Here is a 14,893-nt window from a genome sequence, read left to right on the forward strand (position 1 = left end):
AAAAATGAAAACATGACCGGAAGAGTGAATGAGTGAAATCATGAATGAATGAATGAGTGGAACCATAAATGGAAAATCAAGCCTCACAAATTCCCTAAGAACTTTAGGATAGTAAGCAAATATTCAGTAATAGAGAAGACAAAGATGGATTTTGTTAAAGTATTTGACATTCTAAGACTAATTTCTTTATGCTATAGGATATATCTTTGGATTTTCCTTTTCATATTTTTATAACTTCCAAATATTTTATACATAGCCATTCTTACATTCATAATCATATTCATTTAAAAGAAAAATAAAGATGCATCAACCTGGTCCACAATGAAGAATATTAAAAATGGGAGGGGTCAAAGGGTGCAAACTTATAGGATTATAGGATTAATAAAATGTGATAATCTAACATACAGCATGATGTTATAAATAATAGTACCATATTGTGCTTATGTACTTGAAATTTGCAAAACAGTATATCTTAAGTGTTCATATAAAAAAGTGACTAGATGAGGTGATGGATGTGTTAATTAATTTGATCAGGGTAATTGGGATAATCATTTCATGATGTATATGTTCATAAAAATATCATTTTATATACTTTATATAATTTTGCTTGTTACTTATAACTCAATAAACCTGAAAGATGGAATGATCACAAAATTGGAGGTCATATTTTATGAAATACTGAAAATTGAACCAAGCGCAAAGATATATGAGTATTTACCTCTATGGAATAGTATCATTTATTCTATATTTTAATTTAAAATTAATGATCAGACACATTTGAAATCTCCATGGTTGCATATTATAGGAATCTTTTCAGAAAATAATCAAATGCCAATCATAGAGATAAATTTACTACTATGCAATGTAAATGTTCTTATTAAAAAAATTCCCTGAAATGTTTAGTTTTCCTTCTCCATTGTCCAAAATCATGTTTGAACCACTTATCTTCATGCTATTTCCTTTTCAAATTGCTGTTTGAACAAAATGTTTATAGGTTTTAGGTCTAATGAATGCTATAACCAGAAAGAAGAGAGATATCCTTGTATCTGACAAAAGAGTTCCTACTTTCTAGGGATGATCCAACCAGCTATGCCACTGAGAAGTTCAAGTATCAAGTGTGTGAAAGCCACGCATTAGCACTTTGAGGCAAGGGATAGCAACTCTATAGGGAACCCAAACAATTCCATATAACAAATCCACTCATAGTTGTCTGGAGGCTTGCCCTGTAGCTGTAGTGGGACATAGTCTTGTTTAATCCCAGTGTTTCATTTAGTAGCAAAAAGCATCTCAGGACTTCTGCCCTCACATTTTCAAGGCTCAGGAGATACTACTTATGCATCATGGAGTACAACTTGTATGTGATTCATTCAGTTCATGACAGGCATTGATCTGTGAAGCTGTGGTGTCATCTCCATTATACCCAGGTGACCAGCCAGTCACATACTATTACATCATCTTTGCCTTTGCCATGACTGCAAGAAAAAGTATATTTATCTTCTTCCAGTCAACAATACACAATGCCTTCCCTATAAGCACTCATGTTAACCTTGGTTTGAATTACCTGCCATGCAAGAAAATTGGCTTCTGAAAAGATTGATCTAATGATGGTATTTCAAAAGGTTTGTGGAAAATGGAATTAGACGATAAGTTTGTTTTGGTGCAAAATTGTTTTGAAATGCATGCTTATGAGAGTCTTCAAACAGTTTGTGGAAAATGCAAATTATGAGATTTTAAAGTCACTATCTGTCCTTCAATAATTAAACGAGGTCACCAAAGTTGTAATTTTGGATCATTGTATTCTGACTACTCATAGAATTGCCATCATAGAATTGAGCTATAATCTCAGCTAACGCCCTTTCACCAAAAATGTACAGAAAAAGGGGGAAAAACAACTATGTATGAAACATCTCTGTTTCTTTAAAAATAAGGCGTGCTTTTCAATGGTATGGTTTATTATCTTGCTCAATGTCCTTGTATAAAGGCTTGTTGGGTGTATATACTCTCTTCGCTTTTTAGGATACAATATAATGGGATGAAATGTCCAAGCTGTGGTTTGATGTCTGATGATGTACCCAAGTACTTGGGCAGTGCAATGATGAAGTGTGAGACTGTTTCAATCATGAACACTAGGCATTGCCCCTGATCTGTGAGGTCTTATTTTTCAGTTTTCACTTTTCTTGTGTGGGAATAGTGAAGAAATAAGCTGCCATTTTAGATCTGCTGCAATGAACTGGGAATGTGTAAGACCTACTTTCTGAACTAGTATCAAAATGTATGTGAAAAATACACGGTTGGTCTTCGTACACAAAGCCTCCTTGAAGACAGAAAGGTTGCTATAATTTGGACCCATTTACATGCCAGTAATGGATTCCATTTCTGAAGAAACCTGGCTCTTTTAACCACAAACTTCTTAGAATGAATGCAACGATGAGGAATATGATTATCACAGAAAAATTAGCTGACGGGGGCTATAATGTGTCCCTGGATCTCAGCTTGGGGTATTGTCCGGTTCCGACCTCTTGCACAGATAGATGAAAGCTTTACTTTCATACCCTAACTTTCTAATACACTCTGGATTCTAATATGCAGTACTTTCCATTAGAACTTTCTGGAATGAAAGAAATGTTCTTTGCACCATCCAAAAAGGCAGCCATTAACTTTATGTGGCTATAGATCATTTATTTATTTATTTATTTTTGATAGAGTTAGACAGTGAGAGAGAGAGAGAGACAGAGAGAAAGGTCTTCCTTCCGTTGGCTCACCCTCCAAATGGCTGCCATAGCCGGCGCTGTGCCAATCTGAAGCCAGGAGCCAGGTGCTTCTTCCTGGTCTCCCATGCAGGTGCAGGGGCCCAAGCACTTGGGTCATCCTCCACTGCCTTCCCGGGCCACAGCAGAGAGCTGGACTGAAAGAGGAGCAACTGGGACTAGAACCTGGTGCCCATATGGGATGCTGGCGCCGCAGGCGGAGGATTAATCAAGTGAGCCGCGGTGCTGGCCCTATAGATTACTTATAATATGGCTAGTGCAACTGAAGAATTGAAATTTTAATTTAGATAAATTTAAATATAAACAATCATACATGATGAATAGCTACTGTAATGGACAGTACAGGACTTTGGACTCTGTTCCACAGTAGGCTATTTCTAAAGTTACTAAGGTTCTAAGACTGGAGAGTTAAATTTCATTCCCACATCATAATCTTTAGCATATGATGTGATTTAGAAGAATGATATAATACAAACCATATAATGCAAAAAATATATAAACTTTCCATAATAATAAGCACAATGAAAGAAAGGAGTAGCTGCCACCAATCTTTCCATCCTTCCCAGCACTGTACAGCATCTGCCATGCAGTGGATGATTGCACATTTCCACTCTGGTGTTCTACAGCACTGGGCAAGGCAAAGAAAATTTGAAACGCATAGAAATGCTGTGTGGAAAGCATAGCAACTAAGAACATGGCTGAGCTGAAGCCCTAAATGTAGCGCTGATTACCCACAGACTTATTTCACATTCAATTAAAGCACTAATGAATAAATAAATACAAACACAAATACATAAATATGACTCATAAATAAATATTACACATGTGCTTTATACAAATGTCTGTAACTTAGTTGGAGACTTAGATTTATTTCTCATTTCCCTTGAGGTATCCTAAGGCGTCTAGTAATTCCTGTCATGTCTTATTGCTTAATTATAGTGATGCATTTAACTTATTTATCACAAGAAAACAATAATCTTTCACTCTCAAAGAGCATGTATCGGTGTTGCTTAGAAAATGCTTCTCAAGAATCCAGAGTGCAGGAGTGAAGAGTATCAAGGAAAGAGAAGCTCTGGTAGTGAAACATCCCAGGAGAAGTCAGAAATGTCTATAAGCATATTTAAAATAAACTGCCGCGGTCCCAGAGCCTTGAGTGGAGCTGGGAGAGCTGTTTAATGCACACTATCTCGCAGTAATCGCTGTAGTTTAAAATAGATTTTAATCAAGCACCATCTGCATAATAGGCTGAACAAACAACATGGAACTCCACTTATAACTCTTATCATATAAAGTAAATATTATAAAATCTTCTCCATAGAAACAGGGCATAGCACAGCACTTTTGGTGATGGCACTGTTTCTGTAAGTGAAAAAATTTTGCTACTTCAGTTCATTCTCTTTTCTTTCTAAACCCTGCCATCTAAAATCCCCTTTTGAGAATAAATTCAAGTATGCATGGAAAGTAAGTCATCTAGTGACTGTGAAATCAGCACGGCTGTAATATTTGTTTCATGTTACAACTGGGTTTATTATTATCATTAATAATAACAGAACATTCAGTGACTCAAAACATCAATTGTAGAAAAACGCCTATGAAATGCTTCACTTTTGAAATGACTCACCAATGTGGGGCGCTGTATCAATATCCCAGTTTGTGAAGCAAATTCATTTATAAGGATCTTTGATTCAGCCAAACACAGCTGACTATTATTTTTGGATGGGTTTAGCAAAGGCACTCAGTGGTTTTATGTGAAATAGGAAGTTTGGGCTACTGTCCAGAAAAGTCACTCTAAAGTAAGAAAAAAGGTTGGTTGTAATTATACACACCTACGAGTATGATTTATTCATTTTGTTGTAACTATGCAACTTGATCTTTGCTAAATATGCCTGTGCAGGGCAATATGTTTCCTTCTTACTTTTTTGGATTGCAGGCTTCTCCACTTTATAAAGAATGCAAGCTGTTGAGGTAGGGCCCCAGTGAATAAAATGCCAATGGCTATTTTCACTTTATTTTTAATCTATGAGTTAATCAAATATGCTCACTCATCTAGGCTATGTCTAAGAACATACACTCCCTGGAAATACTATATGCTAGCATCGCTTAATTACCTGAACATATTTTAGGAATAATTGTTTGGACTAAGGTACCAACTGGTTGTTTGACAGACTTTTAGCATTTTCCCTTGAAGTAGTTTCTCAGGCTCAGCCTTAACAAATGAGATACTTTTTAAAAATTTAAATAAAGGACCTATTTTAATTTAATTGCTAGGATCTAATCTAAGGGATTCCTTTTTTGACAGATTTATTTATTTGAAAGGTAGAGTAATACAGATAAGGGAGAGAGGGAAGGAGGGAGGAAGGGGAGAGAGATCGAGATAGAGAATGAATGAATGAATGAATGAATCAGTCTTCTCTGGTTCAGTCCCCAAATGGCAACAGAGCTGGGCCAGGCTGAAGACAGGAGCCAGGAACTCCATCTAGGTCTCCCACATGGGTGGCAAGGGCCCAAGTACTTGGAACATTTTCTCTGTCATTCCAGTGGCACTAGCAAGAATGCTAGACTTGAAGCAGAGCAGCCAGGACTTGACCCAGCTCTCTGATGGGGGAATGCTGGCACTGTAAGCAGTGACAGACCACTGCACCACAACATTGACCCCTAACAGATGCAGAAAAAGTATTATATACATTATACCCCATGAAGTGTTGAACAGCTGCATAATAAATATAGTTCACTCTGGAAAATACCTGAATTTCAAGCCCCAAGTTTAAATATTCTATCCCATTGCTAGGTAAAGTGACATGACATTTGCTTTTAACACTACTTCATTTCATTTAATATTTATGGAAAACTGTTTATCATTTTATTTTATTCCAAGATTCATCTTGCTCTTAGAAGGGCAGTAAATACAAACCATTTCCCTGAAGGCTTGTTTACTTGCTGCTCTAGTGACTCCCTCAGTCCAAGCAGGGAGTAAAATAATTTCTTTTGTAAATGCCCTGGTGTATGTGTGTACGTGTGCAGGGGGTGGATCCCTCCTGATAATTCACAGACAGAGCCAATATTTGCATCTTTGCAAGGATTTTGTAGTCTACATGGATGATCTGAAATATTTCAAGCCAAGTATGGTTCTAGACTGTGAAGGAATGAAATATCTGGCAGAATCAAATGAAAATTGCCTTTGGTAGAATCCATTTTTAGACAAGATCTAAAAGAATTCTCATAAAATTTTAATAAATATCTGCACTCCAAAAAAAAGCAAAATATGATTAGCTATTAAAACCAACAGACTCAGATACCAAAGGACTTTATATAGGGGAATGGGCAAAGAGAAGCATTGAATACCTATGTTCTACATGCTTAAAGGAAGGGAAGAAATTAAGTACATGGATAAGGAGTAAGTTACTGAAAATGTCCAGATTTAAGAAAGAACTAAATATAATGAGGAACATAAAATATTTAAAATTAAAACTTCAATGGACCATTTTGAATTTCAGATTGGATATAGCTGAAAAGAGAAGTAGGAGCTGGAAAACTGAAATATATAAATGAATCAGAAACGTAATACAGAGGGGAGAAGGAAGAAGAAAATGCAAAAGACAAGCTGCAGAGGACAAAATGGGAAGGTAACACTGACCTTCTCAGAGAGAATGAATGAGAGTGGAGCAGGAATGGATCACAGGCAAGATCTGGAAAAAAGAATGTTTGAAAATCCCCAGAACTTTCGAATGAAACCCACACACATCATCATGAAGCTGCAGGAGACCAGAGGCAAGATACTCTCCTAAAACCCTTCAGAGAGCAAAGACAGATGACCTTAAAAGGAATGGCAGGGGAGCAGCAGAATTCTCAAAACCAGTACCAGCAACCAGGAATCAACTGGATAACAGCTTCAAAATGCTGACAAAGCAAAAGTGCCAATCTAGAATTCTATACCCAGCAAAAGCATTTTGTAGGGTAAGCATGTTCCCAACAAGCCCTCATGAAAGAACATCTTAAGGGCATAAAGAAAGTAAAGTGAAAAAATATATAAGTGAATAAATCTAAGAAAAACCTGCATAAAACAATAGAAATGATGTTTCATGAAGCTTATTAAAGAATCCAATCAAATAATAACTAAAATAAACAGCAGCAATAATAGTTCCTAAAATACATGGGAAGGAAAGTGTTTAGAGTTGAAGTGATCCAAGAAAGAGGGTACAGGTATTGATTAATTTCAGACTTTCATATGGTTGTTTGCCAGAGATAATTACTATAAGACAAAAAGGAGTATCAAAATGTTTTATCTTAAAATAGGAAGTAATAAAATGAGAAAAATATGAGCAGTCTTACAGAACATAAGAAAGAAAAAGAAACAGAACGTTTGTTGACAAAGAGAAGTAACATAGAGAAATAAACCCAAATAGTTCAATATTTATAGTAATGAAAATGCAGCAAATACTTTGCTTAAAAGAAAAGATCTGGGGCCAGTGTTTGACCCCCTAGCCAGCTGTGACACCACGGTAGATCCTGGACTCCAATTCTGATTCCACTTTCCATTCTAGTGTTCTACTCATGCAGATTCTTGGAGGCAGCAGTGATGGTTCAAGTAGTTGGGTCCCTAGCACTCACAACAGAGACCTGGACTGAGTTCCCAGCTCCCGGCTTTGGCCTGGCCCACCCTGGTTATTGTGGGCATTTGGGCCATGAACCAGTGAATGGAAGCTATCTGTCTCTCTAAATAAATAAATAAAAACAAATCAACAAATAATAAAATGAAAGTAAAAGATCAATTAGCTATATGCCAATTATAAGATTTTTTAAAAAAAGGGGGCTCTTTTAACAACAACAAAAAAGGCTGAAAGAAAACGGAAGGAAAAGTATATATAGTGATTTTTATCCCATTAATTCTACAAAGGGAAAGCTGTGCCAAAAATACCCTTGTTATGCTAGATACTTTAAGTGTCTTAAAGTGTCTGTTAAATTACAAGTACTGGATTACAAGCTTAAAATCATAAGCTGTCTAAGTTTATATTTCTTTGATGCTTTACTGTATGCCTTATTTATGACTTAAGGCTGTCAACACAGCTTTGGAGTAATCAAAACCATGGGTGGTGTTTATAAGGTGATAATTAATTTTACTGATGTATTTACAATATTTCTCTTTGTCAAAACAGACTTATTTCATTTAATTGTTCAACCAGATAAACTGGAAACAATATGCGATTTCTTAAATAGAGCTCAAAATGTCAAGAGAAGCTGCTGTATCTGGTGTGGAACTCAATATTCCTTTTGAGTTTGCTTGTGGAAAATGAGTTAAATGATCTTTTTGACTTCATGCTATTCCACATTTACCTGTAGCTGTTGTAGTACAACATTCCATATAAATCCTTCTCTCACATGAATGCAAAATTCCAGCATAACCCTTAACTGATGAAAAAAATACTTAAGTGTTTTCACCAGAGGATCTTCCTAGGTATTTAATACATATAACTTGAAAAAATGGGGAGGAAGATTTTGCATGGGACAGAAGGTGAAAACATTGTATAGAGTACAAATGGGAAGGTGTGTTTTCTTGAGATGGAAAATACTCTTAAAGCAAACATGAACTTGTGAATGTTTTGGTAAAAAAGCCAGGTTAACAGGTGTATATTTGAGAAATCCTTCCTACAACTTCACAAATTAATAATTCAAAAATATATCACTATAGAATATAAATTCTGCACAATCATTACTAAAGGACTATATAAATTACTTTGATGTGTGGATCTTGAACAATTGGGTAGGATACTCACTAGTAAAGTTTCACTCCACTCCTGTGTAGAAGTTTGTAATACATAAATTCATGCCACATGAAATTGATAAAAAGTGGGTCTATGGGGTTGATAGTAAAGGGTGGAAACTGTGAATGTTAACTCTGTGAACTTCAGGTTTCTACTCATAGAAGTTTAAGAGTGTGGAAAATGCTATTGTAATTAGAATAGTCTTGTATAGAATGTACTGTCAGAAGATGCTGCAATTTTGCATTTAATTTCCTGAAATGCCAACAAGGAATATCGATAAAGAATCCAGATGTATCAAATGATCTTTTCTATGAGCAGAACATTATTTTTTCCTCCTTAGAATACAGTACAGAGCATCTCTGTTTAGGAAATTGATTTGAATTATCCATGTAGAATCAAACATCTAGATCACTGGCCACAGATGAATTCTTGGTGTTCATATTTAGGTCCAGCTAACTCATTGGTTGTAAGATGCCATTAGAATAATCCATATTTTCTGCAGAAAATTATTTTGCCTCTCTAAATGGTCAGCTAAAGGCCAGGCTTTCACTCACCTAATAAATTATTTACGTAATTTCAATTAGTCTCCTGTCTTCTCCCATACTCACAATAGGGAGAACTGGTGAGGGTGGAGGGAGATTGGCATGGGTCATTGTGTTTGTGCACCTGTTTTGGGATTTGTACCTGGGTTGTCTTCATCAGGCATGGTGACAAAGCAGACTCAGAAATGATGGTCAAGAAAGGAGATGCTTAGATTCACAGACCCCTAGGATGAGAAGTGTCTCAAAGGGCCACAGTGGGAGACAGCCAGGGTGATCAGGAGACAGAAAGAAGGAAAGGTGGAGCATGACCCAGCACCATTGTTGGTGGCATGGCAGCCACACTGCGGCAGTTTAGGATTGGACAGTTTGAACAGCTGCAGAAGGGGGCCACTCTCTCCTTGTTCAACATCTGGCCCCAACATGATGTAGGACAGAGGATATTGGTTTGGTACATGAGAACTTCATAAAGGAATGGCTGGGAGTGTGGGCTCTGGACTGGGTGGTCTATATTTCAGGGAGGGACAGTTGGGAGGAGTCATTGTTGTTTGTAGGAATTAGGTAGCCCCTGGGTAGGGATGGAGCAAGTCTCCTGGATCAAGGTTCCAAATACCAGAGCATCAAGCATTCATAGAATGAGCAAAGAACATCAAAACAACTGTCCAGTCATTGTCACCAGGCTAAATAAACCTAGGTATCACACTATTTTTCTGGTTCCTTAAAAAGTATTGCAGCTATTGCAAAGCTAAGAATAGGTAGATGCTACCTTTGGTAGCATGTTGACAGTTTAACTCTCCTAAAACAAATTTCTCAAAAAGCTGAAAAGAAAACAAAGTGGATGACACAGGTGAGTTCTTATTAGTGAGATTTTTTTAAAGGAAGGGAAAAAAAAATCAGGAGAAATACATAGCATGCATTTAGTATCAAGTGTCTTCTAAGTACATTGACACAAGAGTACTCACTGGGACAGGTTTGGAAGATGCCTGGCAGATGTCAAGGCAATAAGAAGTTATTTTGGTGTTCTCAGGGGAGAGAGTATATTTGGTTTTGCTGCAATCACTTTAAAGAGCTGTCTCTACTACTTTAAGGAACTACTACTATGTTCTGTGGCTAATTTTCCCATTAAGGACATTTAAGACCCATCCTCCCAGCTAGATAACTTAAAAGATGGGCTCTGCTGGTGATAGGCAGAGACAACTATATTGCATGGGACTAACACAAGGTATGCAGCAACACAGGCCACTGGTTCTGGGTATCATCTCACATCTCTGACCCTTGTTTTCCTTATCCTCAGTACTAAATGGTTGAATCAGATGATCTCAAGATTTCATCTCATCCCAACCTCTCTCAGCCTCTCTCTCTCTCTCTCTCTCTCTCACACACACACACACACACATACACACACACACACAAGGGGGTGGGGTGCTTCATTATGCAAAGCTAGTGCCTACTTAAGATCAAAGCAAGAACAGGTATTTGGCCTAGAAGTTGGGATGCCTGTGTACCTGTATCAGCATACCAAGGTTTGATACCTGGCTCTACTCCTGATTCCAGCTTCCTACTAATACAGACATTGAGAAGCAGTGGTGATGGCTCAAGTAATTGAATTCCTGCCATCCACATGGGAGACCTGGATTGAGTTCTTGGTTCTTGGCTTCAGCCTTGGCACGGCCCTGGCATTGCATGCATTTGTGGAGAAAACATGTGGATGTGGACTCTCTGTTTGTCTCTAACATATAATAAAATGGTTACCTTAAAACAGAGAATTTTGAAGGGGTGGTAAATGAGACCAGATTCTGAACATGGAGACCTACAAGATTATTTTTTCTTACTCCCAACACAGATCTCACATCTTGTGAGTAGAAACAGTTTTATGCTTCATACATCTGTATTGAAAGGAGGAGGGACTTAAAAATGCTGCTGGACAAGCAGATGGTTCCACCCATTCCGTCTGTAACCTCATGCTTCACTAATAAAGTTTTCATCCTCATCAATGTTTCTCCAAAGTTGTGCCCACCACAGGTGGTGGAAGGTGCCGAGGGACACTTTCCCATTGGTCCCAAGATCCTACCTTAGAGCCGTCTTCGCCTTCATCTTCATGCACTGAGCTGGATGGTGAGGGAGTTGCAGACTTGCTTCCGGGCGGCGAGGGTGAGTTGTGAGGAACACTGCTTCCTGCCATGTTCAGACCGAGTTGAGCACTTAGCTGCGACTGGTTGATGGTGGTCAACTGTCCGGGCGGCATCATCCCAGGCTGCTGCCTGATGTCTGTGGGCTGGCCCCGGGGACGCATGGCTGCCATCTGCGGGTGGGAGCTGTACTGACTTCCTTCTGGGTTCCGTATATCTTGCATCTATAGTAAATAAATATGAAAGCACTTTTCAGAAACATGCTTCTGGTCAATTAAAAAAAACAAAACAAAACAAAACTCTATAAACTGCAGCATGTCCTATGGACTACACACATATATTTTTTCTCTGGGGTAAAATAATGCTAACAATATATATCACCCTAAATGATACCAAAATAATACCAAAGAACAGAATTTGAGAATTCAGTCACCGTCACGATCACACTTCATCATTAAGAACTGTGTTAATTATAGTTATGGTTTTTCTGTATTAGAGACATATAGACATATATCCTGAATACACATTTACGTATTATATCAGAATTAGAATAGGTATATGAAGATACTTTATTAATTTCACAGAAGAATGGAATTAAGTTAATTTGGGGGCAAAAAAAAATGGAATTGCAGTCATACAAGAATTCCTCGAAAGGTTCATGGAGGGACAGACATGGTGGAACTGCAGTAAGTCCCTGCGTGGGACACTGGCTTCCCAAATCAGAGTGCCTGCTTTTGAGTCACTGCTACTCTGCTTCTGATCCAGCTTCCTGCTAACATGCACTCTGGGAGGTAGCAGATGAAAGCTCAAGTCCGTGGGTCTCTGCCACCCATGTGGGAAGCTTGGATTGAGTTCCAGCCTCCCAGCTTCAGCCTGGTGCAGTCCTGGCTGTTGTGTGTATCTGGGGAATGAATCAGTGGATGGAATATTTCTCAATACGTCGGTCCCTTTCTCTCTGTGGTCCTCTGCCTTCCAAAGAAAATGAAAATCAATAACAAAACAATTTTTAAATGACAGTAATAGAATTTTAAAAGCCATGTTCATGGAAAATGTACATTATGAAAAAACTATGCATGCATGAATTTCAAAAATTTTTGCACCAAAATCAAACTTTCTTTACCTTAAAGTTTCCATGAGCTTTCTGAAGTTCCTTTGTATCTAACATAAGTTCAAAATATTAATGTCTGTTAATATTCCATATTTATAGGTCACACATGTACAGAAATTCATTAAATGCTAATTATTTTATTTTGATAATTTAAGAAAGGATTTGTAGTTAACAAGTGTACTGGTGTTCTTCACTTAATTTTTTATAGAGTAGTACTGGCCAAAATGATCTCTTGACTCTCAGATTCAGGACATTTACACACTGGTATTAACCAATTGATTAATTGACTATTGAAATGACTTGACTGCACAGTCAGATTCGAAAGTAAAGCTCTAAAATTGCAAGGTCACCATATTAATCCATTATGCTATCTGGGTCACTGCTTTTTAGCTTTAATGAGACTCACTCTTGTAATTTAAGCAATGAATTTTGTCTCAGCAAGGATTAGAATTAAAAGCATTGGAGGATGAAGCTCTTAACGTATCTAGAGGTCAAATGTGTTGTATAAGAGGAGTCTGGTGGATTTCACTTAACATTTCTCTAGCATTTTCAAACTTAAAATAATGGGGACCATTTTGTGGTGCTAATAGAAGCTTGTTTGTTCACTCTGAGGGGACCTGGGGAAATTCATGCAAAGAGATGGTGTATGTGTGTGTGTGTGAGAGAGAGAGAGAGAGTGGTGGGGGGAGGGAGAGGGAGAGGGAGAGAGAGGAGTACGGAAAAAGAGAAGGGTAGGGAAGGGATATATGGTTATAGCTGAATATTAAAACTTTAAAAAAATCAAATTAATAACATTATCTTATGCTGTTTCATAAAAATTTCCACTGCAATGCTGCCTGCAAATGTTATTGTGATTTGGAAATATGAAGGGACTTTAAAAACTTTGTGGAAAATGGAATTTAAAAATAAGTTTATTTTGGGCAAAACAGCTGAAGCCAATGCATGATATTTTTCATAATGCATTTTCTTGGACTTTATTTATTTATTTATTTATTGACAGGCAGAGTGGACAGTGAGAGAGAGAGACAGAGAGAAAGGTCTTCCTTTTCCATTGGTTCACCCCTCAATGGCCGCTGCGGCTGGCGCGCTGCCGGCGCACCACACTGATCCGAAGCCAGGAGCCAGGTGCTTCTCCTGGTCTCCCATGTGGGTGCAGGGCCCAAGCACTTGGGCCATCCTCCACTGCCCTCCCGGGCCATAGCAGAGAGCTGGCCTGGAAGAGGAGCAACCAGGACAGAATCCAGCGACCCGACCGGGACTAGAACCCGGTGTGCCAGTGCTGGAGATGGAGGGTTAGCCTATTGAGCCACGGTGCTGGCCATTTCTTGGACTTTTAAAGATCTCTCATATACATGGCTTTCAAACAATAGGCTAATCCTCCGCCTTGCGACGCCGGCACACCGGGTTCTAGTCCCGGTCGGGTCGCTGGATTCTGTCCTGGTTGCCCCTCTTCCAGGCCAGCTCTCTGCTGTGGCCAGGGAGTGCAGTGGAGGATGGCCCAAGTGTTTGGGCCCTCCACCCCATGGAGACCAGGATAAGTACCTGGCTCCTGCCTTCAGATCAGCGTGGTGCGCCGGCCGCAGTGCGCTGGCCGCGGCGGCCATTGGAGGGTGAACCAACGGCAAAGGAAGACCTTTCTCTCTGTCTCTCTCTCTCTCTCACTGTCCACTCTGCCTGTCAAAAAAAATAAAAATAAAAAAAAAATTAACTTATCTGAGGGCTGTGGATACACACACACACATACACACACATACAACCACACATAGACCAGGCAGAAGCCAGGAGCCTGGACCTCCATCCTGGTCTCCTACATGGGTGGCTCTCTTATTAGTCAATTTCATCCTATTAGACCTTCCCAATTCTTGTTCTTGATCTATCTTCAAGCTCAGTTCCAGGTATCCCAGACTTCTGGCTTTTTCTGGGGAAGCTTAGTCTTACCCCATGACTTTGTCTCTGCTAATTCCCTACTCAACTTATTGTTTTTCTACAATCCAAACTGTATTTAATCCTTCAACAGTAGCTCATAATTCTCCTTATCTTGAAGTCTCTCATTAAGCCGTTACTACTATGCAACAATTCACGGTATAGCTGCAAGGGTCCTTAGTGACTCTCTCAGTCTGGGAAGGAGGAAAGTGGGAGAGGGGGCACAGTACAGGCTTGTTGAGTAGTTATATAAATAAATATAAATGAATGAGTGAAGTCCACGGAGCTTAAATGCCTTGCTCAGTGTGGGAGCTAAAATCTGTATCTCCCAATTCCAGTCATTGATATGTCACTCTGTATTCAGCAGCTGATTCAACATTTTACATACCCTGTAGACAGTGTTCTGGTTAATGATTAAAAGTACCTTTCCAAATATTGTCTACGCAAACCAATGTTTGTTTTTATCTAGTTCAGGCCAATAGGCCTCCACTCATACTTCCTAAAAAGAACTCATTTCTTCATAGATGGTCATGTAACCTTACAATTAGTCCTCCTTATGAAATAATCTAGTTTTCACTGATATCCTTCATGTTGTACCATTGACAGAAGGCATCATAAAAATCAGGGCTGACTTTTGAAAACCCAAAGATGCAGTTTAGTCTCAGTC

The 14,893-nt window shown here is 38.6% G+C and overlaps 1 protein-coding gene across 6 annotated transcripts in view; it reads right to left on the reverse strand.

Annotated features, from left to right (window-relative positions):
• Positions 1 to 14,893, reverse strand: part of TOX (thymocyte selection associated high mobility group box) — a 333,028-nt gene that overhangs the window by 37,861 nt on the left and 280,274 nt on the right. For all 6 annotated transcript variants that reach the window (XM_002710517.6, XM_089335279.1, XM_089335278.1 and 3 more), the window contains one exon: positions 11,138 to 11,419. In XM_002710517.6, coding sequence (XP_002710563.1) covers positions 11,138 to 11,419 — 282 coding nt within the window. The remainder of the gene's footprint in view (positions 1 to 11,137; positions 11,420 to 14,893) is intronic.

Source organism: Oryctolagus cuniculus, chromosome 6 (genome assembly GCF_051225735.1).
Source record: "Oryctolagus cuniculus isolate XC-2025 breed Fujian yellow rabbit chromosome 6, ASM5122573v1, whole genome shotgun sequence".
NCBI classification, from domain to species: domain Eukaryota; kingdom Metazoa; phylum Chordata; class Mammalia; order Lagomorpha; family Leporidae; genus Oryctolagus; species Oryctolagus cuniculus.